This window comes from Erpetoichthys calabaricus, chromosome 13 (assembly GCF_900747795.2).
Source record: "Erpetoichthys calabaricus chromosome 13, fErpCal1.3, whole genome shotgun sequence".
Lineage (NCBI taxonomy): Eukaryota > Metazoa > Chordata > Cladistia > Polypteriformes > Polypteridae > Erpetoichthys > Erpetoichthys calabaricus.
Genome location: NC_041406.2, coordinates 40,130,559 through 40,156,069, shown reverse-complemented (window position 1 = coordinate 40,156,069; position 25,511 = coordinate 40,130,559). Strand labels below are relative to the sequence as shown.

Sequence of the window (25,511 nt, the reverse complement as noted above, 5' to 3'; positions counted from 1 at the left end):
ACTTTTTCCACATTTTGTTATGTTACAGCCTTATTCCAAAATGGATTAAATTCATTTTTTTCCTCAGAATTCTACACACAACACCCCATAATGACAACGTGAAAAAAGTTTGAGGTTTTTTCAAATTTATTAAAAATAAAAAAAACTGAGAAATCACATGCACATAAGTATTCACAACCTTTGCTCAATACTTTTGTTGATGCACCTTTGGCAGAAATTACAGCCTCAAGTCTTTTTGAATATGATGCCACAAGCTTGGCACACCTATCCTTGGCAAGTTTCGCCCATTCCTCTTTGCAGCACCTCTCAAGCCCCATCAGGTTGAATGGGAAGCGTCGGTGCACAGCCATTTTAAGATCTCTCCAGAGATGTTCAGTCGGATTCAAGTCTGGGCTCTGGCTGGGCCACTCAAGGACATTCACAGAGTTGTCCTGAAGCCACTCCTTTGATATCTTGGCTATGTGCTTAGGGTCGTTGTCCTGCTGAAAGATGAACCATCGCCCCAGTCTGAGGTCAAGAGCGCTCTGGAGCAGGTTTTCATCCAGGATGTCTCTTTACATTGCTGCAGTCATCTTTCCCTTTATCCTGACTAGTCTCCCAGCATGATGCTGCCACCACCATGCTTCACTGTAGGGATGGTACTGGCCTGGTGATGAGCAGTGCCTGGTTTCCTCCAAACGTGACGCCTGGCATTCACACCAAAGAGTTCAATCTTTGTCTTATCAGACCAGAGAATTTTCTTTCTCGTGGTCTGAGAGTCCTTCAGGTACCTTTTGGCAAACTCTAGGCGGGCTGCCATGTGCCTTTTACTAAGGAGTGCCTTCCGTCTGGCCACTCTACCATACAGGCCTGATTGGTGGATTGCTGCAGAGATGGCTGTCCTTCTGGAAGGTTCTCCTCTCTCCACAGAGGACCTCTGGAGCTCTGACAGAGTGACCATCGGGTTCTTGGTCACCTCCCTGACTAAGGCCCTTCTCCCCCGATCGCTCAGTTTAGATGGCTGGCCAGCTCTAGGAAGAGTCCTGGTGGTTTCAAACTTCTTCCACTTACGGATGATGGAGGCCACTGTGCTCATTGGGATCTTCAAAGCAGCAGAAATTTTTCTGTAACCTTCCCCAGATTTGTGCCTCGAGACAATCTTGTCTCAGAGGTCTACAGACAATTCCTGTGACTTCATGCTTGGTTTGTGCTCTGACATGAACTGTCAACTGTGGGACCTTATATAGACAGGTGTATGCCTTTCCAAATCATGTCCAATGAACTGAATTTACCACAGGTGGACTCCAATTAAGCTGCAGAAACATCAAGGATGATCAGGGGAAACAGGATGCACCTCAGCTCAATTTTGAGCTTCATGGCAAAGGCTGTGAATACTTTTTTTTTTTTTTTTAATTTTATTGTAATCATTCCATACAAATAGATCAATTTATAACAAAAAAAAAAAAAGAAAAATTGAAGACAAATCAAACCCTACCCCTGAGAAGGAGAGATTATTTTCAAATATAATCTCTTGCTTGTGTCTGAGAAGTGCCATCACATCAAGCTTACATCGTAATCGCTCGAAGCACACAATAAAAGACCTAGGTTTAAAGGTGCTTGATATGTATGTGCGATAAGCAGCTGCTATCTCAATGTCGAGTTTAAAATCAACTCCAATTATTTTAGAGAGTAATTCTACTGCAAATTTCATTGGGTTTGAGCTTTCTCGTTTCTCAGGTATACCCTCAATTCTTATATTGTTTCGTCTGCACCCATCTTCCAGGGCCGCAAGTTTGTCTGAGTTTTTTGCATTCGGAATTCGCAGCTGTAGCTTTTTCATCAGCGTTAGACGCCAATTGTTCCGCTGTTTCAACTCGAGCCGTGAATGCCTGCTTAACGTCATCCAGCTGATCTGTAACGTCATTAATCTGGTCGGCAAACATTTTCAGTTTGGATCTATTTTCTTCGATGTGTTCCTCTAATTTCTCCAACATGCCTTTAAAGTTCACATCAAAACGTTGAAATAGACGCATTTCCCGGTCTTTGTTATCCTTCTTAAGCTCATTTAAGGCCGTAGCCTTTCATTTCAGTTTTCATTTCGGACAGTTCGTTTCGGATTTCATGCTCTGCGAGTGGAAATCCAGCTCCTGTTACAGCAGGTGCTGCGGGCTCACAATGAGTAGATGAGAGCACATCCTGCAGGGCCTTTTCTAGTCTCGAATGATCCTCAGAAATCGGCAATCCATCGTGATCTGTATCACTTGCACCTTCGCTCCCATTTTCACTCGATATAATGGAGCGGGGTCCAAGGAAATCTGCGCATTCGTCTGCCTGTTCCAGGTCAGTCTCTGAGAGGCCATACCTTGCACTCGGGCCGGATATCTGTCCAGACTTTGATGCAGCTTTAAGTTTCTTTTCCGGTTCTGAAATTTCTTCTTGTTACTCGTGCTTGTATATTGTAGTGGAAGTTCCTTGGTCGGATTAAATACAGGATACCTCTAAATAATATGAAATACGTGAGAAAATAAAGCCGCTGCTAGTGGAGCTCTGCTTCAGACGTCCATCTCCTATAATGGACGAATACTTATGTACATGTGTTTCTCAATTTTTTTATTTTTAATAAAATTTGCAAAAACCTCAAGTAAAACTTTTTTCACGTTGTCACTATGGGGTGTTGTGTGTAGAATTCTGAGGGAAAAAATGAATTTAATCCATTTTGGAATAAGGCTGAAACATAACAAAATGTGGAAAAAGTGATGCGTTGTGAATATTTTCCGGATGCACTGTATGTATCAAGCAAGTAGTAGCTTCACATTTCATTTTCTGAGACAGCTACCAAATTACAGTCAAATTTAGATTATGCATTACCCACATTTCTGCCTATAATCTGCAAAAGTGAGAATACCAACTTAAAGAATTTTCAAATGGATTACTATTTTGAGTGACTTGACTGTAATACATGCACATGTTATAGTATAAACACATCTACAGCACAGCATCAGACTTCATCTTTACAGCTTTGTGTAACAGCTATAACTGGGGACGGGAATTTTGAATAATTTAGCATAATGCTATCCTAAGATGGCATCTGAAGTGGTATTTTATTAAGAGAAAAGATGTCAAGGGCCATTTATTAAGTTGTCAGGAAGGATGAAACATTTGTAATAAGCATCTTTCCCTCCAAATTAAAACACCAGCCTTTGGTTCAATAACAAGCTATTGCATCTTTAAAGTACCCTAAGTTCTTGTCTATAAGCCGCGGCTTATCTAAGGAAAAAAGTTGTGAAAATGAAAAAATAGAATATCGGCTTATACATAAGTCCGGCTTATACAGTAATCCCTCGTCCATCGCAGGGGTTGCGTTCCAGAGCCACCCGCGAAATAAGAAAATCCGCGAAGTAGAAACCATATGTTTATATGGTTATTTTTATATTGTCATGCTTGGGTCACAGATTTGCGCAGAAACACAGGAGGTTGTAGAGAGACAGGAACGTTATTCAAACACTGCAAACAAACATTTGTCTCTTTTTCAAAAGTTTAAACTGTGCTCCATGACAAGACAGAGATGACAGTTCTGTCTCACGATTAAAAGAATGCAAACATATCTTCCTCTTCAAAAGGAGTGCGTGTCAGGAGCACAGAATGTGACATTGATAGAGAAAACAATCTGTAGCAAACAAATCAATGGTGCTGTTTGGCTTCTAAGTATGCAAAGCACCGCGGCACAAAGCTGTTGAAGGCGGCAGCTCACACCCCCTCCGTCAGAGGAGAGAGAGAGAGAGAGAGAGAGAGAGAGAGAGAGAGAGAGAGAGAGAGAGAGAGAGAGAGAGAGAGAGAGAGAGAGAGAGAGAGAGAGAGAGAGAGAGAGAGAGAGAGAGAGAGAGAGAGAGAGAGAGAGAGAGAGAGAGAGAGAGAGAGAGAGAGAGAGAGAGAGAGAGAGAGAGAGAGAGAGAGACCCCCTGCTCAATCCCCATACGTCAGGATCACAGATAGGCAGCGCAACAGAGAGAGAAAAGTAAGCAATCTAGCTTCTCAGCCATCTGCCAATAGCGTCCCTTGTATGAAATCAACTGGGCAAACCAACTGAGGAAGCATGTACCAGAAATTAAAAGACCCATTGTCCGCAAAAATCCGCGATATATATTTAAATATGCTTACATATAAAATCCGCAAAAGGCGAAGCGCGTACACAAAATCAATTTATTAAAAACAGTTATACATTTTTAAAAATTAATTTTTATTAAATCAAAGCCATCAAATTCTTCATCAGATTCAGTATTAAAGAGATCAAACAGCTCGTTAAAAGATTCTGGAATTTCAGATTCGATTTGATCATCGGATTCTACTTCAGATTCTTCTTCACTATCAGTGGCACGAGATATCACAGTTGTTAGCACTTCGGTTGGATATTCGCGGCTTTAAATCCATTTTTAATGCAATCCGCGGTTACTTCACTCCAACATTCGTCGATCCATTGACACACTTCAGCATAAGAGGCCCTTTTCATTGATCCAGACTTAGTGAATGAATGGTAACCATTGACCATCCAGTCCTCCCATTTCTCACGCATTTTGATTTTAAAAGATTTATTAACGCTTAGATCCAGTGGCTGTAATTTAGATGTCAGTCCTCCAGGAATAACAGCCAATTGTGAATACTTTTTCACCTTTTCTTTGACTTCTTCTGTGATGTGAGGTCGAGCCGAATCGTATATTAAAACTGATTTCTGGCAAAAAAATGAATTCTTGCGTTTACACCAAATGTTTTCTAACCAATAGCTGACCATATTCGCGTCAACCCATCCCTTTTCATTTGCTGTGACAACTCCTTCTTTAGGGAAGACATCTTTAGGAATAGTTTTTCGTTTGAAAATCACTAAAGGTTTGCATTTTCCACCATCGGCTGTACCACACAAGACAACAGTAAAATTGCACTTTTCATTGCCAGTGGTAGTGATTCTGACATCAGTTGATCCCTTTGTCTCAACTGTGAAACCACTGGGCATATCGAAACTGATGGAGACCTCATACATATTCCCGATGTGTTCGAAATTGACTCCATTGATCGCATTTTTGACAAAAACCCCAAAGACAGCAATTTTCTCTTCCCAATCCTGTGGTAACTTCTGTCCAATAGATGTAATGGCTCTTACAGATAAGTTGTGTCTTTTCATGAACAGAAAACACCAACATTTGCTGCCTTTGAAGTCATTGATTTTGAAATGTTTTGCCAATTCTTTCGCTTTCAAACGAATTCCAGTGGTCGACACTCTTCTATTTTCATTGCGTCTGGAGATAATCCATGTCTTCAATTGTGACTCCAATTCCGGCCAAAACTCTTTTCGGGACCGACGGCAGCGCTTCTTCGGATGCATTGCTTTTATAACAGGCTTTTGTTTTTTCCATCGCCGGATGTTTGACTCGTCTGTTCTGAACTCTTTAGCTGCCACCGCATTGCCATACTTTTCGGCATAGCTCACCGCTTCAAGTTTTCGATGATTGGGATAAGATTTTCGAGTCTTCCTTACATTATCCATTTTAACAAATTTAACAAAATCACAATTTAAATGACCGCTACACGCGCGTGTTGACGCCCAGAGCAGAAAGAACGCGCTCCGGCCGCTCCAATTAACCGCGCCATGCAGGGAGTGAGAGAGACGCCAATATCTCACACTCTCTCCCCACTTAAAGAAATTAAATGGGTGCGAGTGAGACCACTGACCTCCCTCCATTCTATTAGTTATAGGTTATAGTACGTTCGGCTTATCCATGAGTCCGGCTTATCTATGATACGATTTTATTTTAAAAATTCGTATGATTTTTGGTCTCCGGCCTATCCACGAGTCCGGCTTATAGACAAGAACCTAGGGTAAATACAAAATAGAACTTTCACAGCCTTCATAGTTACAGTCAAGTATCTACTATGAAGATGGCCAAGAACAGTTCTATCAAAAGCTGAACTACCAACACAAATTATGATGCAAGTATTTGGTGAGGTGTAGTGGAAGGCAGTAATCCTACTGTAAAGGTCACATGAAAAGACAATTTCCCCTTAGGTATTAATATAGTATATCAAACCAAAAATAATCTATTGATATCTACTGATATCTTGGCATTGAAAGAGAAGGGGGTTAAGAGGAGAATCTGTGACAGATTTAACATGATGGAGAATTTCTACAGAAATCAGTGACATTGGTACAGTGATCCCTCGCTATATCGCGCTTCGTCTTTCGCGGATTTTAAATGTAAGCATATGTGAATATATATCGCGGATTTTTCACTGCTTCGCGGATGTCTGCGGTCTACAGTACGTGTGCTTCCTCAGTTGATTTGCCCATTTGAATTCAAACAAGGGACGCTGTTGGCGGATGGCTGAGAAGCTACCCAATCAGAGCACACGGTTAAGCTCCTGGGTGCTGTGCTAACTCTCGAGCGTCTCGCGACCATTCTACGAATGGCAAAAGATCTCCAGACATCAGTTGAAGAATGGGACCCGCAAATGATTCGTTCTTTGCAATTTAAAAATGCTCTTGACGGCGCCACGGAAGTGTATAGGAACCTCTTTACACAAATGAAAAAGCAGCGCCAGCAACTGCCCATCACGATGTTCCTTACACGCAAAACACTGCCTAGTACGCCTTCAGTGGATGAAGACGACGGCGGTGCTACACAGTCGCCTGAAGAGGCTCCTTTAGAACAGCTGTGACAGTGCAGTAAATGTCATCGTTATCTGACAAGTTGGTGAGTACCCAAAACTATTTTTCTACGTACTTAGTACATGTATGTACGTTTATTGTAACTGCACACATTTTATACAATTTTTTTCTTGCATTGTTGGTATTTATTGCCGGTGGCCTGTCTATCGTAATGGCTGTAACAAATGTGATATCGGAGACGCTCTACAGTATCTTTAAAATAACATTTTGGTTTTATGTACAGCATTTACATGTTAGATTTTTCACGTATTTTTATATTACCTACTCAATTACAATATGTTTAAAACTGTATTACGTATTAAATAAAACTCCTCAATGATATACGATACGTATGTTTGTGAGTAGTATATAAACTGTGTTTACATACATAATTTCAACGAATCTTACCTAATAACTAAGAGAATATAAAGGGTTTATGCTGTATAACTGTACGGGGAATATTCATAAACCATGTGGGAGAGTTTATAAGGACTTAAAATATATAAAAATAACCATATAAACGTATGGTTTCTACTTCGCGGATTGCTCTGGAACGCAACCCCCGCGATGGAGGAGGGATTACTGTATATCCATTTTTTATTTAAATATCATTGCTTACAATATTTCATAAACGTTTCTTTCAAAAGGAAACTAGTATTTGTCTAAATTTCAACTTTCCACAAATGCTAAAATAATGTTGTCAACCAAGGTTATTATAGTTAACGAAAACTAAAATCAAAACAAATTTTTATTAAAAAAAATGTTCATAAACTGAAATACAATAATTAACAAAACCGAAACGAAAAACTAAAACTAAACGAAACTATTAAAGTAGCTGGAAAGACAAACTAAAATAAAATAATTTACTAAAATATTTTTAGTTTTCGTTTTTGAATGAATATTCTTGCCGTTAGTCTTTAACCCTTGTAAGTTTTAACTCTAAAACAGAAAGACATCCACCACGAGCCGCCCGCATATATTCATCCAGTGAACGGCGGCTGGTGATGGAGGGTGGCTGTTCACACAGCATTTGCGGTGACAGAGCAAGCTGAGTGCAGGTGAGAAAAGCGTGAGAAAAAAAGTGAATTGCCGCCTTTCTTTGTGCTTGTTGTATATCAAGATATAATTCAAACAGCTGAAATCAGAATGTGCTGGTCAACAAAACATTTACCATATGGACAGAAAAATCACGAGTGAGTAATGTTTCAGTTTATTTCTCAGATGTCTGCTTTTTGTTGACAGCAATTCACCTGCCACTTCGCACAGGAGAAATCATTTTTACTTTCTCATATACGAAGTATAGAGAAAGTATAGTAATCATGAAAAAATTCGACCTCGATATTTTGATGAATCTTGATGTTATAGACTAACCAGTGTTCAACTGTTTTTTGGAATTGTGTGTGTACGCAACTAGATAGATGGATGAAATTCGGCATGTGGCTGTTACATCACAATTATAGATCTGTATTAACTTTTGGGCCAAATCCATCACCCGGAAGTGGTACTTTACCTAACACATACTTGATTTTTATTTTTTTTATTTTTATTTATTTTTTTTTTTTATACAGCTGCAGAGTCAGATTTATTCAACTTTACTTTTATAATAATTTTTCAATATATTATTCATTTGATTTGTTGTTGATGGTTCCTTAATGTACATAATATAAAAATATAATCATTGTCTTGTGGATTACTCCTCAAATATCCATCCCCATATCCATATTACTAACCGAGAATGCTAAACCGGATGATGGACGCAGGCACATCCGGCAATGGGCCGTAGCTGCAAAAAGACGTACTGCGCAGGCGCAAAAAGAGTCCGCGAGAGTCGGCTGAGGAGCCGAGAAAGGCGGACAAAAGAGGGCGAGAGAGGCGGATGAGGAGAAAGGCGGACAAAAGAGGGCGAGAGAGGCGGATGAGGGTCCGCGAGAGGCACAGGCGCAAAAAGAGTCCGCGAGAGTCGGAGAAAGGCGGACAAAAGAGGGCGACAAAGGCGGATGAGGGGCCGCGAGAGGCGGACAAGACCACAGAAAACAGGAGTGAGCACATACAAAAAGGAGTCACAGAAATGTGGCGCAACAAGCACCAAAAAAAGGAAAAGGCACATAAAAAAGTAGTCAAACGCGGGCAAAGCACGAAACACATTGCACACGAAACTAAACACACCAAAAAAAAAGAACAGACGAGCGCACAACAGCAAGGCACAACCACACCCCCCCCACCCCCCCCCCCACCCTACAGGCACGGGACGGGACACACACCAAGAGGGGGATTCAACAAGCCCATGGAAGACAAAAAAAAAAGAACACAAAACCGCCCCACAGACCCTACAAGCAAGGGACGGGACACACACAAAGAGGGGGATTCAAACAAGACACAGGAACACAAAAAGAAAGAAGACGCTCGCGCAACAACAATCCCCCCCACACATCCATAAGAAGTGACACCCAAAGCCACATATTCTAAAGTGAACATCAACACCTTCACACTAGGCAGCATAGGTGTCAGCATAGGTGGATGTCCTTTCAATAAAGCACTATTAACCGTTCAACTGCAGAAAAGGATACATATTAACAGTGAGTGCGATCCTCCTTATTACTTATCCATATTTCGCAGGCTAAGAAAGAAACAAGTCATGAATACACGGTCACGGGTACAAAACGATTCGGAAAGGATAACGGGAACAAACACACGAACACGAAAGAAACAAGAAAATAGACGGCGGCGCATAAAGCGCGCTTAAAAATGTCTCGGATCAAAAAACGCAAAGCACAAGTGACACCGTTACAGAGACGTGCCCAAATGGACAGACACAATGAACGTTGACGCATTCAGCGCGCGTGTCAAAGTGCTGCATCGAAAGAAGCACGATTTCAAACCGAAAGAGCTCGCGTATCAGACATACAAAAAAGGGAGCGAAGAGACAGAACAAATGAACGGAGATGTGAACAACGCGCAAATGAACTGACAGAAAAAAAAAAGCAAGACGCGAAAAGCACCAAGCTCAAATGACCGACATACAAAAACGGACAAGGCTCGATACAAACAATGCACGGCGTAGACTGAAACGGACTTTGCGCAAAGCGGAGGCGAATAAAAAAAAAGAAAAAAATAGCGCGTCACAAATAATGGACATGCAACAAAAAGGCAATCAAACGCAAAAAGCGAAACATACCCGTCGCGGACATCAACGCCACACACCTGTTAAACGCTTACGCAAAATGGCTGAAAACGCCTTCAATAAGGAATCCACTATTGAGGAAAATTCATTGGGATTAATGAATGTCATTTGCAATCATTGTCATTCACTTAACTTCACAGAAGAAACAACTGGCAATACAAGTAATGAATTTACACGTTGTTGTCAAAAAGGTCACATTAGACTGCCTCCTTTACATTCATATCCTGAATATCTAAAGAAGCTTCTAACTAACGATGTGCCTGAAAGTAAAAACTTTATGAACTGCATTAGATCCTACAATAGTTCTTTTGCTTGAGGCAATCTATCAACGCATGAACCTTCCTGAAAACAATCAATGCACAGAGCTTATAATGAGAAACGTCACTCATGTCATAAACAATCACCCATTAGCGAAGTCTATAAAAATGCTACATGAAGTTGAAAAGGAGGCAAATACAAAAGCAAATGCAGAAGGTATAGCGGCAACTACAATTGCTTTAGTCTTGATAAAGGACAAAGAACAAGATCCAAGACGATACAATCTGCCCGTCGTTAATAAAGTGGCAATTGTCTTTCAAAGTAAAGATGGTGAGCCTCCATTTCACAGAGATATTGTTCTACATTTACGTCCTGATGAAAACAACACACATACATTCCAACGCATAGACATTTGCTTTCCGCTTCTTGATACTTTATTTGTTATTTCTATGCGCATCATCCAAAGCTGCACACTATTCTATATCTAATTCATACATCTCACTCTTTGTCATGTCCCAACGCCAGGGGTTGGCGAGCGAAGCGAGCAGGGGGCGGAGCCCCCTAGTCTGAGTATACAAGAAAGTCAAGGGGATAGCACGCCCGGTTCTTGAAAATAAAATGGAACTGATCGAGAGACTGACTAGGTCATCATACAAGATCAGTATATTGTTGCTGACCAATCACTTTTGCTTTAAAAACATCATTTAACAACGAAGCGATACAAAGAGTCTGACAAGTGATGAAAAACTAAACATACTAATGGGTTTTTGTATTTATTCCATATTTATCCATCCATTTTCCAACCTGTTGAATCCGAACACAGGGTCACGGGGGTCTGCTGGAGCCAATCCCAGCCAACACAGGGCACAAGGCAGGAACCAATCCCGGGCAGGGTGCCAACCCACCGCAGGACATATTCCATATTTATTAATTTATCTTTTTTAGTTCATATTCACAACTCAAAATACCTGATATTGTGAAAGTAATCCATTAGCAGAATTATATTTTAAAATATTTGTCTCCCTTTTTTCAATGTTTTTCTCTCTCTCTCAAAATAGATAGTTGAAATGTATTCTTTTTGTTTTTAACATCAGCCTTATCATACATATTGCATACCAGGGTTTTTCCCATCCTTGCATCCAAACCTGCTGTGGTAAGCTCCAGATTTCCTGCAATCCTACTCTGGATAAACAGGTATAGATAATGTACTGTATATGTTGTTCTTAATCTCAGATGCTGTCTCTGTTGTTTTATGCCTGTCCGTACTCCTATTACCTGCTCTTGCTCTGCTCATTATGGGTTTACAGTCTTTTATGCTGGTCTATTCAAGACTCACTGCCCCTAACCTTGACACTACATGCTTGTTATTCTTTGTTTCCCTCAATACAGCTAGGTGGGGTCTGCACACTCATTCAAGTCTAACAGCCCTGTTCTTCCTAAGCCCCTGCGATTTTCATGAGAAAATATTTTAAAAAATTATAAAACTGTGTAAAATAGTTTTGATTATGCTTGTTTTTATCTGACGAAAACAAAACCAGATAGTAAACCAGGCAGTGTAGTAAGCTTCCAATAACATTAAACTCATATCCAAATCTGTTAAGTGTACAGTTCTGTTGGACTGACACACAAAACTAACTCTGTAGGCGCTCCATGCCATAATTACTAAAATAAAACTGAAACTAATATATATAAAAATAAAATAGAAATGTCTTTGTGAAATAAAAACTAAACTAAAACTAATTGCAGTAAGGAGACTGTGGAAGATTGTGGGTTCGCTTCCCGGTTCCTCCCTGTGTGGATAGCGCTTTGAGTACCGAGAAAAGCACTATATAAATGTAATGAATTATTATTATTACAGTGATCCCTCGCTATATTGCGCTTCGCCTTTCGCGGCTTCACTCTATCTCGGATTTTATATGTAAGCATATTTATATATATATATATATATATATATCGCGGATTTTTTGCTGGTTCGCGGATTTCTGAGAACAATGGGTCTTTTAATTTCTGGTACATGCTTCCTCAGTTGGTTTGCCTAGTTGATTTCATACAAGGGACGCTATTGGCAGATGGCTGAGAAGCTACCCAGCTTACTTTTCTCATTCTCTCTCTTGCGCTTTCTCTGATCCTGACATAGGGGGTGTGAGCAGGGGGGCTGTTCGCACACCTAGACGATACGGATGCTCGTCTAAAAATGCCGAAATATTATCTTCACGTTGCTACCTTCTGTGCAGCTGCTTAGTGAAGCGACATGCTGCAAAGTGCTTCGCATACTTAAAAGCTCGAAGGGCACGTATTGATTTTTGCATGTTTGTTTTTCTCTGTCTCTCTCTCTCTCCCTGCTCCTGACGGAGGGGGTGTGAGCTGCCGCCTTCAACAGCTTTGTGCCGTGGTGCTTCGCATACTTAAAAGTCAAACAGCACCATTGATTTGTTTGCTAGAGATTGTTTTCTCTATCTATGTGACATTCTGTGCTCCTGACACGCACTCCTTTGAAGAGGAAGATATGTTTGCATTCTTTTAATTGTGAGACAGAACTGTCATCTCTGTCTTGTCATGGAGCACAGTTTAAACTTTTGAAAAAGAGACAAATGTTTGTTTGCAGTGTTTGAATAACGTTCCTGTCTCTCTACAACCTCCTGTGTTTCTGCGCAAATCTGTGACCCAAGCATGACAATATAAAAATAACCATATAAACATATGGTTTCTACTTCGCGGATTTTCTTATTTCGCGGGTGGATCTGGAACGCAACCCCCGCGATGGAGGAGGGATTACTGTATTATTATTATTAAAAATACACGATGAAGGAAAACTAAAACTAAACTGAATTTCCAAGTAAGGTCAGAAAAAATATAGAAATAAAAACTAATATAAAACAGCAAAAACTATAATAACCTTGATATGAACACTTTTTGATATCCATTGAATATCTTTTTTAAGACAATTTCCTTCATGTGTAAACACTTAAAAGATATACTAGAGCAGGGGTCCCCAACCCCCGGTCCGCGGCCAACTACCGGGCCGCAGCCGTCTGACAGCCGGGCCGCGAGAGAACTCCCGGCAACGGAGACTCACCCAGACTTTTCAGAACGCTTGGCGGGAGGGGCTTTGCAGCGGCGCAGAGAGAGGAGAGAGACCGAGGTGAGAGTTATACAACAAAGTTATTTTTATGGTCCCGACAGTTTCCCATATGACACGAGTCTATAGAAATCACGTTACTACGAAGTACATACAGCAGATGCTTTCATTACAACAAAGTGACGTTGAAATGCTTGAACGAATCATCCACAGAGCAGTTAGATCTGTGGTCACAGCTCAGTTGTGCACGTTTGCACAACGATCCCCAAACAGAAACATTGTAAAAAAAATCTCTTTCGTCAAACTTTCCTCGTACTGTTTTTTTTTTTTGCTGTTTGTTTTCTGTGGTTTTCAGTGATACCTTTTGCTTATTGCTTGTCAACATTTGAAAAACATCCATTGGAATTTAACTCATTGTCACCCTCCTATAGAAACGGTAGACACGAAAAAAAGAGCAGTGTTAATGTTTGTGATGTGCAATCTGTAGGAATGGCAAATGCAAAGCATATGTCTTTGTTATATGCAAAAAAAGAAGAAAAATCTCGGGTTGCAAACGTATGTGAACTGCTTAATAACTTAATAGAAATGTTATGTAAATTGTGTATAAAACTGACCCCCTCCCCCCCCGACCTGTCTGTGGAAAAATTTGCATCTAATAAAGTGGTCCTTGCTGTCAAAAAGGTTGGGGACCACTGTACTAGAGAATAGAGTTCTGTACATACAAGAAGAATGAGTTTCAGTGTATGTCTTAAAAACTTTTCTAGTAAATCAAAGGTTTACAATTTAAACATTTTGGCAAAATTATAACTTATATCCCATCAACATTTAAAAGCTTTATGTTTGTCTCATTATTTTGACACAGCAGTAGGGCTGCAATGATTAGTCGACGTAATCGATTTTTTTATTGTCGACGTGTCAAACAGAACCTTCAATAGAGGCTCCAGTCACAAATAACCTCATTGGTTTTTGTAACCGCAATGCACTACATGAACATATGGGGGCAGTATCGTTTGTTATTGTTTGTCAAGACTGCACAGAGTCCTACCAATGAAGAAAGAACGTCTGAGGAATGTAGAGGAATATAAACGTGGTTGCGATGGCAAGTCGGATAGAGGAGGGGGAAGGAGATGGAAAAAAAATTGAGACAGAAACTTTCTAAAAGTGTGGAAGCACTTCACCAAAAAAGAAAAAAAAAGTTGAATGCAGACTATGCAAAGAGGAGCTTTCTTTTCACGGCAGTACCACCGCAATGCATGAGCATCTGATACGCAAGCATCCTGGGACTGTGATGCTGCAGTCTCTTAAGAATTTATGCTGGCGCTGTTAGTTAGGGTCATATCAGGAGGGGAGGGAGAGCATGAACGAGACTGAGAAAATAAAAGTGAAAAAAACTAACTTTTACAAGTAACAAATTTACACCCGATCTGTTCGTTTTCAAATAATATTACATTAGTGCGATGTTGTTTTCTGATTGGTACTATTCAGGTCATACAATGATTTCTTCAAAATGTCACATATATTTGTCTCTTTTTTATCCCCCGTGCTGCGCGCTGACACCAGAATGCGTGACCTTATACAGTACTAGCAGAAGCACACAGGTGGCCGATTGCTTGTGCTTTAACAAGCTTGACCTAGCGGCGATCAAAGCACATGTACTGTGCAAGGCATGTTTGGGGTCCACTGAGAAAAGAAGAGCGTTCATGGTTCACCCTACTAAGGAACATTCTTTCCTCTGCATGTCCTGATGTCTTGTGCAGACTGGGCAAGGTTGTGGGGGGTGGAAGGGGGGAGGGGGGAAACGAGGTCACCGATTACAACCGTAAGAAGGTACGCGAATGAATATGAATAATGTTGCATCTGTGCCACAATGTTTTCTGAACTGTACTATAAGGTCATAAAATGAATAATTCCAAATAATCATATATACCTATGTCTCTGTTTTTTTGTCAGTGTGGCTTTGACATCACGGGCCATAAGGTGCATACTAATTCAGCGTAAGCAGGAACACTTAATAAAATTGAATTAAAAAAAATCAAGTGACAATGAGATACGAATAAGGTAGAGCAGATTCGCCAGCGTTTGTGTGTCAGCTTTTATCCATCCAAATCAGAGAATTTCCTTCAATTGTCTCAAAACACAACATCTACAGTTATTCCCAATTTCAGATAAAAAGTAACAGCGTCAGATCCCTGGGAAGACGGTAGTATGTATCATGATCGTTACAGAGAATAAAAGTGAAAAAAAAAAAAGGTAACTTTTACAAGTACTATACATTTACAGTGGCTGTTACATATGCAAATCAAATGTATGTGTTTATTGTATAATATTAACAATAAGAGCACCTCACTACTCAAAACGGTAAATATACGAGACAGTCAGGATCGAACCGGGGACTCTTGATTATAAGTCAGCAATTCCTACCGCTGCGTCACAGAAGCTATTGTATCATCCTTGAACCTTCTGTGAAAGTGTTTATTTGATCTTTGCACTTCAGGCTTTACACATTATATAGTTTATGTCTACATTTTGTCATTTATTACTAAAATATGAAAAACGTTTGTTTTAACAATGTATTTTTTGGTTAAGTTAAATGTACTTCTTTTGTTTAAAGACTACATGCACTTTAGTTTGTATTATTTAATGTATTTCTTTTTTATTGTGATGGTCACACTAATATAAAAACATCTGATTATTTTCAAATTCATATGTTTCACTGGTTGTTATTTTAATTTGATTATTATTCATTTTAATCATGTTAATGCAGAGACATCAGGGTGGCATTCACAGGTTGACAGCCGTGAGCAGATGAGGTAAGACATGCACTGGAGCCCAGACCAGGATGCGCAACCACAGGTCGCACCCTTCAAAATAGTCAGGCATGAAATAATCGTGATTAATCAAAAAAAAAAAAAAAAAGAAATTGAACGATTAGTCGACTATCAAAATAATCATTAGTTGCAGCCCTACACAACAGTATTTCAAATATATCTGAAAAGCAAAAAGGGTTTGAACACCATAATTTTCTAAACACACTGAAATAATACATCCAAAAATTTGCTTTTACTTCTTTTACAGATGGGACAAATTGTAAATGGATGTGGCAGTCTGTTGGCCTCCCAGCTTTGCAAATCTGGTAGACAGATAAACACAATCTACATCTTGGAAGAGAATATTTTAGCAAATAGATGACTTTTTAAAAGATTGTTGTGTTGCTATGTGGTCTATAGATACTGCCAATTAGTTTTTCTTTACAAAAACATTGTTAGTTTGTCTTTCAGGGTCATTCTGAGGTGCAATATGCCCTATACAGTGTTATACACCCTTAGTTAAACACAGCCAGTAATCTATGTATACACCTGCATTAAAATGTCAGGACTGGACCATCAAGTGGGTCCAGATGTCAGTAAAGATGAGGTTTATAACTGAAAATGCATCTTTACACTGTGCAGTGTTTGGGCTAATAGTGAGTAGAATTTTCACAACCTCCAATATACCCAGTTAGGAGCCTAGAGATAATATAGGTTAATGGTAAGCATCTTATTTTTCGTTTTGAGATTGCTTTTTGTGACAGCAAAGGGAAAAAATCTGTTTGTAATGAAGTACAGCCATCTTATTTTTAAAAACTGCCCATTTCCTAAGGCTGAACACTTAATTTGTGGCAGGAACACTATTGGAACATTCAAGCCATTACACATGATCAACAAGCTTTGAACATTTTTGGTCATTTTCTCAGCGGCAGTAAAGCCTGTCATTTGAAAGTTACCTGCTCTATCATTGTATATTTTTTCTTCCAAGTTGTGCTTTCTGAGATTTCCTATCATAGTTTTTCCTGTAAACAAAGGACCTCTTTTATCTGTGGTTTCTGGGTGCTCTCTGCATACGGTATAGTACATTTCCTAACTTGGTTATGACACTGTCCCATCCTGGCGATCATGAGTGCTTTGTGGAATATTCTGCATAGTTAATAAACTGAAAAAGTTATTCTAGCATCTGAAACGTTGCATTCCATTTATGTTTGTCATAATGCTGCTTGTAATTATGATTTCTTTCACTTGTAACTGGTATTGAAGCAGTACTGGAACAGTTCAATTTATCCTTGATTTTTTTTTAAATCCATAACAAAGAATAAATTAATTACTACTTTATTTATAGAGTGGTAAATGAAAAGAGAATGCAATTAACCGTTTAGGATACATGGGGCCTCTAAAAGAATCAAGCTTTAGATGGGTGTTACAGCAGTCTAGTACACTGCAAGTAATAATAATAATAATAATAATAAATTTTATTTATATTGCACTTTATATTTTAGCAATCCCAAAGTGCTACAGAGTAAAAATAGAATAATAAAATAAAAAAAAGAACAGAAGAGTCTATAAAATACTTTAACAAAATGACTTTCTAAAAAGATGAGTTTTTAGGTTTCGCTTAAAGGCCTCAGTCGACTGTGGGGCTCTCAGGTAATCAGGGAGGGCATTCCACAGCCTCGGCGCCACCGATGAAAACGCCCTGTCACCCATGCTGCTGAGCTTAGTTCTGGGGACTTGAAGAGTGTTAGTGAGTACAGAGCGGAGGGAACGTAAGGAGTTATGGGGGGTAAAGAGTTCCTGTAGATAAAGAGGGGCATGTCCATAAATGCACTGATGGGTAAGAAGGGAGACCTTGTACTCTATTCTGAATGAAACAGGGAGCCAGTGAAGGGTTTTCAGGATTGGGGTGATGTGATCATGCTTTCGCACCCTCATCAGGATCCTGGCAGCGCTGTTCTGAATATACTGGAGTCTCTGGATACTCTTGCCAGGAATCCCAATGAGGAGTGCATTACAGTAATCCAGCCTGGAAGAGACAAAGGCATGGACGAGCTTCTCTGCATCTGCCAGGGTGAGTAGTGGGCGGAGTTTGGCGATGTTCTTGAGATGGTAAAAAGATGACTTACAGAGATATTTGATGTGGGTGTCAAAAGTAAGTTGGGAGTCCATTCTAACACCCAAATTAGTAACAGATGTGGAAAGAGGAATATTTTGGCCAGAGAAAGTAATTCTGGTGATGGTAGAAGAGCGAAGATGATGTGATGTACCAACTAAGATGGCTTCTGTTTTGGATCTGTTCAACTGAAGAAAATTGAGCCTCATCCAAGCCTCTATCTCCTCCAGGCAGGTAGACAATGTAGATGTTGGCAGAGGAGCAGTAGAGGAGGTGGGAGTAGTCCTGAGGTAAAGCTGAGTGTCATCGGCATAGCAATGGAACGATAAACCATGTCTGCCAATGACAGTTCCAAGGGGGAGCATGTAGATAGTAAAAAGGATAGGGCCCAGCACAGAGCCCTGTGGAACACCACAGGCGACGTTGTGGGTGTGGGACTTTGCGCTGCCAAGGGCGACATGCTCAGTTCTGCCAGTCAGGTATGATGTAAACCAATTTAGAACAATTCCTGAGAGTCCAATAGTGTATTGCAGGCGGTGAAGAAGGATGTTATGGTCTATTGTGTCAAAAGCAGCTGTCAGTAGCTGTCTTTAAATGTGACACCAAAGTTAAGAGAATACATTGGGTCTTTTGTTTTTACATACTGTTTGTGATTTAAAAAATACTGCATGGACCAAGACCTGAAACATCTGGTAATCAACTAGGCTTTACAAATTTATAGTTTGGTTGTCTGGAGTTAAAAACTAGTAGTCCAAGGCGGCCAAACTACTAATTTGTCCACCTCTGGCACAGCAAAATCTGAGGAGAAAAAACAGCAACTAATCTTGGACAGACATTAGTCCATTGCCAGACAGAAACACTGAAATTGGGCCAATTTCCAACAGCCAACCCAACAAAGGGTCTTTAGAAGGCAAGTGGAGGCCTTGAGTTTTACTTTTTGTTTTCTCCCCCATGTGTACTGCACCACATAGCAACCTATAGCAAAAAACATATTTCATAAGAACCTTAAAACAGTTATCCAAACACACTAATGTTAACAATGACAATTGTGGCCATTTACAGGATTAGTTCTTTGATTTATTTTGATGTGTAATTAAAACACTGCAACAAAAAATTCTTACCAAGTATTTCATCAAAGATCTTGTACAATCCTGGAACGTATGTAATCTCTCTTAAATTCATACCGACATCTTCATCAAAAACCCACATTTGCTGAAAAAAAAGTTATAGGGATTTGAGAAGGCTATCTCCAAATTTCTTAAAGACACACAATGTTTACTTTTTAAAGTAGATCAATATGTGGAAAACTAACACTAAACTAATATGCACAATAAACAACGCAAGAAATTGAAATCTTTATCATATAACATTTAGAAACTATACTAGAACATTTAACCAGGTTTCAACATTTTGTTAACTTAACATGGCTCAAAACTTCCAGTAAAATAGAATACACTTATAGAAAATATATTTTTATATAATAAAAACAACCTGGATACCTTTCTATTCAAATTAATAAAAATAAATTGAATGCAATATAGATCGCAATGGTCCAAAAATACTGAAAAGTACTTAATAGAAATGGAGCGTATGTATTAAGTTTGATGTGTCATTCACCTAAATATTGATGCGATACCAACAAACATTTAGAAAAAATCCATTATTACCAAATGGGGATGCTCTGATCTATTGGCCACCGAATGAAATCAGACGATTTTCACTAAAAAAAAGCAGATCACAAAAAACAGTATTTTCAGCCTCTGCTTTCTAAGCTTTACGGTGTCTTTTTTTTTTTCTTTTGCAGCAAACTTCCTGCAGTGTAAACAAACAGCAGCAAGTGGAAGCTTGTTTTTAATATGTGAACGAGAGGTGACTGGTATAATTTGCCTTTAAAGAAAGTTGAGTAATAAACTGGAAAAAAAAAGTAATCGGAGAAGTCCTGTGCAACTAGACAAACATCAAGAAAAGCTACTTTAAAGAATTCAGACCTTTATTTTGTCCATTAAACAAGTACGCTGTCCAAACTCAAGTGGTATTTGTTTTAAAATTACACTTTTAATTGGAAAAAGTAAAGATAAAGACGAATTTGAATTTGCAGCTTAGCAAACAATAGGCTTTTTTAATAAAGAATTGTACTGTTTTTATTATTTGTTGCTGTGTGTCATACAGCGTACGTTTTGGTAAGAAACAAGTACTACATAATTAAAATGGTAATCCATATTTTATAATTACACTTCAAGAATTCTGAATTTCTAGTTGATACACTGAAGACAAAAAACCTGTATAAATATTATAAATGTATATTTTAACAGCAAAAAGCTGTAGTGCAATTAATGATTTAAAATGATTAAAATGTATAAGTGCATGAGTATTTACATGTAAGCAGCATTTAATTGCCAATATCAATTAATTGATTTTGTAAGAATATTTTTTGTTGTTGTTAGAGAAATGGTGAAAACTATTGTTTTTAATTAAGCTTTGTACAAAAATAAAAAAAATATTACAGCTTGTAATTATAAGAAGTATTTTTGTTTATTCCATATGTATTATGAATAAATATTTTTGTACATATGAGTTAAAGTATGTATTGATGAATATACTGTATTATTTTAGTATTTTATGGTCACTGAACAATAAGTCTAAAGAATTTCAATTTGTTAACAAAAAATGAACAGTTAATACATGTGGTCTATAGTTTAATTATAACAATCCACTTTAATATAGCACATAACGCTTCTATTTGTCTGGTTATGCAGGAGATTAGTGTAAAAAAGTTTTAAAGCAACAAAGAAAAAAAAAAAAATCAGAATCGGCTGATCAAGTAACATGAAATCGGTGATCGGTATCGGCCTTAAAAAACCTGATTGGAACACCCCTATTACCAAAGTACTTCATAACATTTAATAATTAAACAAACAACTAATGTACTTTCAGTAACTGGTGAGAAGGCACAAGAAATGTAGTGACTGCAACAATTCACCAATTAAAAAGTGTAATAAGTCAACACACCAATTGGGAATTGGGGTCAAAAGGTCAACTGAATATTGTAGTAAGCGAAAAAATTAGAATATCATCAACACACCTGGGTTAGTGGTTCCACAGAACCGATGTAAGTATCTGGACGGAGTAAGATGTGCTCCAGCTGCGTTTTCTTTTGATACACTCGCTCCACTGACATCTTCTTGGAAGCATCCTTCTTGACACCATCATTCGCAGTATAAGTTTCCTTTTTGGCAGCATGCTTATCATTATCAAAGAGGGTCTGTTAGACACATTTACGGCATTGTTAAAACACATCAGATGATGACATTTATCATCATCTATCTAGAAAATAACACTTTTTTTTCACTTAATGAATGAAATATTTAAAAGTATCCATTACTCAGTATATGGTAACATGAAATATCTTCAGGACCTGCACAAGTCATCAGCATGTTACACTGCAATCTGAATTTAATGTAATAAGTACACAATTTGGTTTAGCAATACAATTTGAAATTCACTTTTAAGAATTATATTCAGTTTAAATTAATTCATTAGAGGGTACATTTACATGAAACATATTCTACTCCACTCATAAATAGCACAATTGACAGTAACAATTATTTTGCATTGTTAACTAAAAAGGAAACTAACATACCTGAATCATTTACATGTTTATTTGATCCTTAGTTAAACATGCTAACAAGGATCCTGTATTATACAAAATATTAAAATGCATGCAACTACAACATCATTTTAAACTTGGAACATGATTCCAATATTTCCAGTTTATATCATATGAATGGATACAAATTAAGTGACCAATAGGTTATAACATTAATACTACATAGAAAAACATACTGGCAATGAAGTTACAAACAAAATCATTCAGACTAAGGACCAAACAAAACTTGTAAAACTAAAATGCAACATTATAATGTTCAATTGCTTTAACACTTTCTATTTTTGCTAACTTTTCAATTTTTAAAATAGTTATCTTAAATTTTATTTTACTCCCAACTCCCAGTGTATTAGTCTTTTACATGTGTTTACATGGTGTACATACTGTAAATATAATTACCATGCATGATTAATAAATACTATAAGAAACTTGTGCAGTGGTCATGATAGTAACTAACACAACTCATACTTGTCATCCAATATAAATCTCAATCTGTATGTATGGGTGTGTAGGTACTGTTGGGCCAATCTTCATAGACTACAGGTGCTGGTCATAAAATTAGAATATCATGACAAAGTTGATTTATTTCAGTAATTCCATTCAAAAAGTGAAACTTGTATATTAGATTCATTCATTACACACAGACTGATGTATTTCAAATGTTTATTTCTTTTAATGTTGATGATTATAACTGACAACTAATGAAAGTCCCAAATTCAGTATCTCAGAAAATTAGAATATCAATTAAGACCAATGCAAAAAAAAGGATTTTTAGAAATGTTGGCCAACTGAAAGGTATGAACATGAAAAGTATGAGCATGTACAGCACTCAGTATTTAGTTGGGGCTCCTTTGGCCTGGATTACTGCAGCAATGCGGCGTGGTATGGAGTCGATCAGTCTGTGGCACTGCTCAGGTGTTATGAGAGCCCATGTTGCTCTGATAGTGGCCTTCAGCTCTTCTGAATTGTTGGGTCTGGCATATTGCATCTTCCTCTTCACAATACCCCATAGATTTTCTATGGGGTTAAGGTCAGGTGAGTTTGCTGGCCAATCAAGAACAGGGATACCATGGTCCTTAAACCAGGTACTGGTAGCTTTGGCACTGTGTGCAGGTGCCAGGTCCTGCTGGAAAATGAAATCTGCATCTCCATAAAGTTCGTCAGCAGCAAAAAGCATGAAGTGCTCTAAAACTTCCTGGTAGACAGCTGCGTTGACCTTGGACCTCAGAAAACACAATGGACCAACACCAGCAGATGACATGGCACCCCAAACCATCACTGACTGTGGATACTTTACACTAGACCTCAAGCAACATGGATTCTGTGCCTCTCCTCTCTTCCTCCAGACTCTGGGACCTTGATTTCCAAAGGAAATGCAAATTTTACTTTCATCAGAGAACATAACTTTGGACCACTCAGCAGCAGTCCAAAGGCAAGACGCTTCTGACGCTGTCTCTTGTTCAAGAGTGGCTTGACACAAGGAATGTCTTGCCTACATCTGTGCGTGGTGGTTCCTGAAGCACTGACTCCAGCTGCAGTCCACTCTTTGTGAATCTCCCCCACATTTTTGAATGGGTTTTGTTTCACAATCCTCTCCAGGGTGCGGTTATCCCTATTGCTTGTACACTTTTTTCTACCACATCTTGTCCTTCCCTTCGCCTCTCTATTAATGTGCTTGGACACAGAGCTCTGTGAACAGCCAGCCTCTTTAGCAATGACCTTTTGTGTCTTGCCCTCCTTGTGCAAGGTGTCAATGGTCATCTTTTGGACAACTGTCAAGTCAGCAGTCTTCCCCATGATTGTGTAGCCTACAGAACTAGACTGAGAGACCATTTAAAGGCTTTTGCAGGTGTTTTGAGTTAATTAGCTGATTAGAGTGTGGCACCAGGTGTCTTCAATATTGAACCTTTTCACAATATTCTAATTTTCCGAGATACTGAATTTGGGACTTTCATTAGTTGTCAGTTATAATCATCAAAATTAAAAGAAATAAACATCTGATTAAACATCAGTCTGTGTGTAATGAATGAATCTAATATACAAGTTTCACTTTTTGAATGGAATTACTGAAATAAATCAACTTTGTCATGATATTCTAATTTTATGACCGGCACCTGTATATCCAAACTCAACACTTTTACACTGGGGATACTATTACGTTGTGGGTTTTGTTTTTGTTTTGTTTTTTTAAACTACAGTTTTGAACAACAATGGCAACTGGTGGCTCAAAACAAGTGAAACACCAGAACAGACTGAAGCCAGACTAGCAGACAAATGGACCATGGCTTAAAATTACTTCACTATGCAACACTGGGTGCTGCTTCAAGTTAACTGGAAAAACTGTTTCATCATCCCTTTCAATTTCTACAGCAGGCAACTAAAATTTGACCATTAAGCTGAATAGCTCCATAACTGGTAAATGGGGAATGAACATTCACCAAGAGAACTGAGAAGGAGCTTGGTGTTGGTGTGTTAAGTTGTTTCAATAGCAAACATAGAAACTTAATCAAATAACTGGACCACAGGGTTAAAAAAAGAAAATTACAATAAATGAGCACTAAGTGTTTTACCAAAAAAATTCTTCCTGATTGGTTACAGCTAGCAATTCTATTTTCTGCACCATTAACAAACAAAGGCACAGTTTTTGTATTGTACCCTCAAACTATAAATACTCCTGCAGCATTTGTTACACCACTAAACATACAGAAAACGGCCATCAGCACTAAGACAGTTAATGAAAAGATGAGGACCGTCTGCCATGTTTAACTCCTGAGCTAACTACAAAGATTATCATTTGGGAAAACACCTAATATCACTACTGTTAAATGTCTACTCTTTTCCAACACAACTGAAAATTAAGGTTTACTGTAACATTCTATTTCAACTACACACAAACTCTAAATAAAAACTGACACAATACCAACCTGACAATAATAAACATACTTTGCTTTTGATACAAACTAAAAGGAGAGCTTGTCAAATGTTTTATTTTTTTCTACCTGATGATTAGTAAAGTAAACATGACTTAAAACTTAATTAAAATAAGTTATTATTTGCAACACTGTTAAGGGAGTAAAAGAAACAAATGAAAAAAAAGTGCAGTCCGTAAACTTCAATTTCTGGGACATGACCATAAATATATACACATTAAATTAACACCTTAAGGATGTGTTGTTTATTATTAGAAAGAAGACATCAACTGATTGTCCAGTAGCCTCCAAATGTCTTAACTACACATCAAGTGTAACGTAACTAAAGCATTCAAGTCTATAAACGCAAAATCAACCACCTCTGGGAGAAAATCTGAAACATAACTAGCAGTAATATATCAAGTGACCTGGTGCAAAATGTTGCCTGCAGGAAATATTGTCAATGATTTCTCTTAACCTGGCGTGAAAAGCGCTATATAGGAACTGAAACGAACGAGTAACCCACTCTCACAAATGCAACACCACAGTGATCACCGGTTAACAGAAATCCACCTACCAAGATGCTCAACCACTCAGCATCACACCGACTACAAAAAGCTTTGAAAATAAATACATAAAAGGTTCTAAAATTACAGACCTAACATACAGTACTGTATATTGATGTTACTTTAAATCTGAAAAGTCTAATCCCTCATATTTACATTCTGACACGCTTCACTCGGGAAGGACCTATTGACATAAATATGTCATCCAGCTTCTCGCACTGTTTTTCAAAAACCTTATCTGTCCTGAACTTTGCAAAGCAT

At 38.4% G+C, this 25,511-nt stretch overlaps 1 protein-coding gene across 2 annotated transcripts in view; it reads right to left on the bottom strand.

Moving 5' to 3' along the window:
* top2b (DNA topoisomerase II beta) overlaps window positions 1–25,511 on the bottom strand; it is a 136,280-nt gene that overhangs the window by 94,344 nt on the left and 16,425 nt on the right. For both annotated transcript variants that reach the window (XM_051935519.1, XM_028818156.2), the window contains exons 2-3: window positions 21,194–21,373; window positions 19,233–19,323 (exon numbers count right to left, since the gene is read on the bottom strand). In XM_051935519.1, the coding sequence (XP_051791479.1) occupies window positions 19,233–19,323; window positions 21,194–21,373 (271 nt within the window). The remainder of the gene's footprint in view (window positions 1–19,232; window positions 19,324–21,193; window positions 21,374–25,511) is intronic.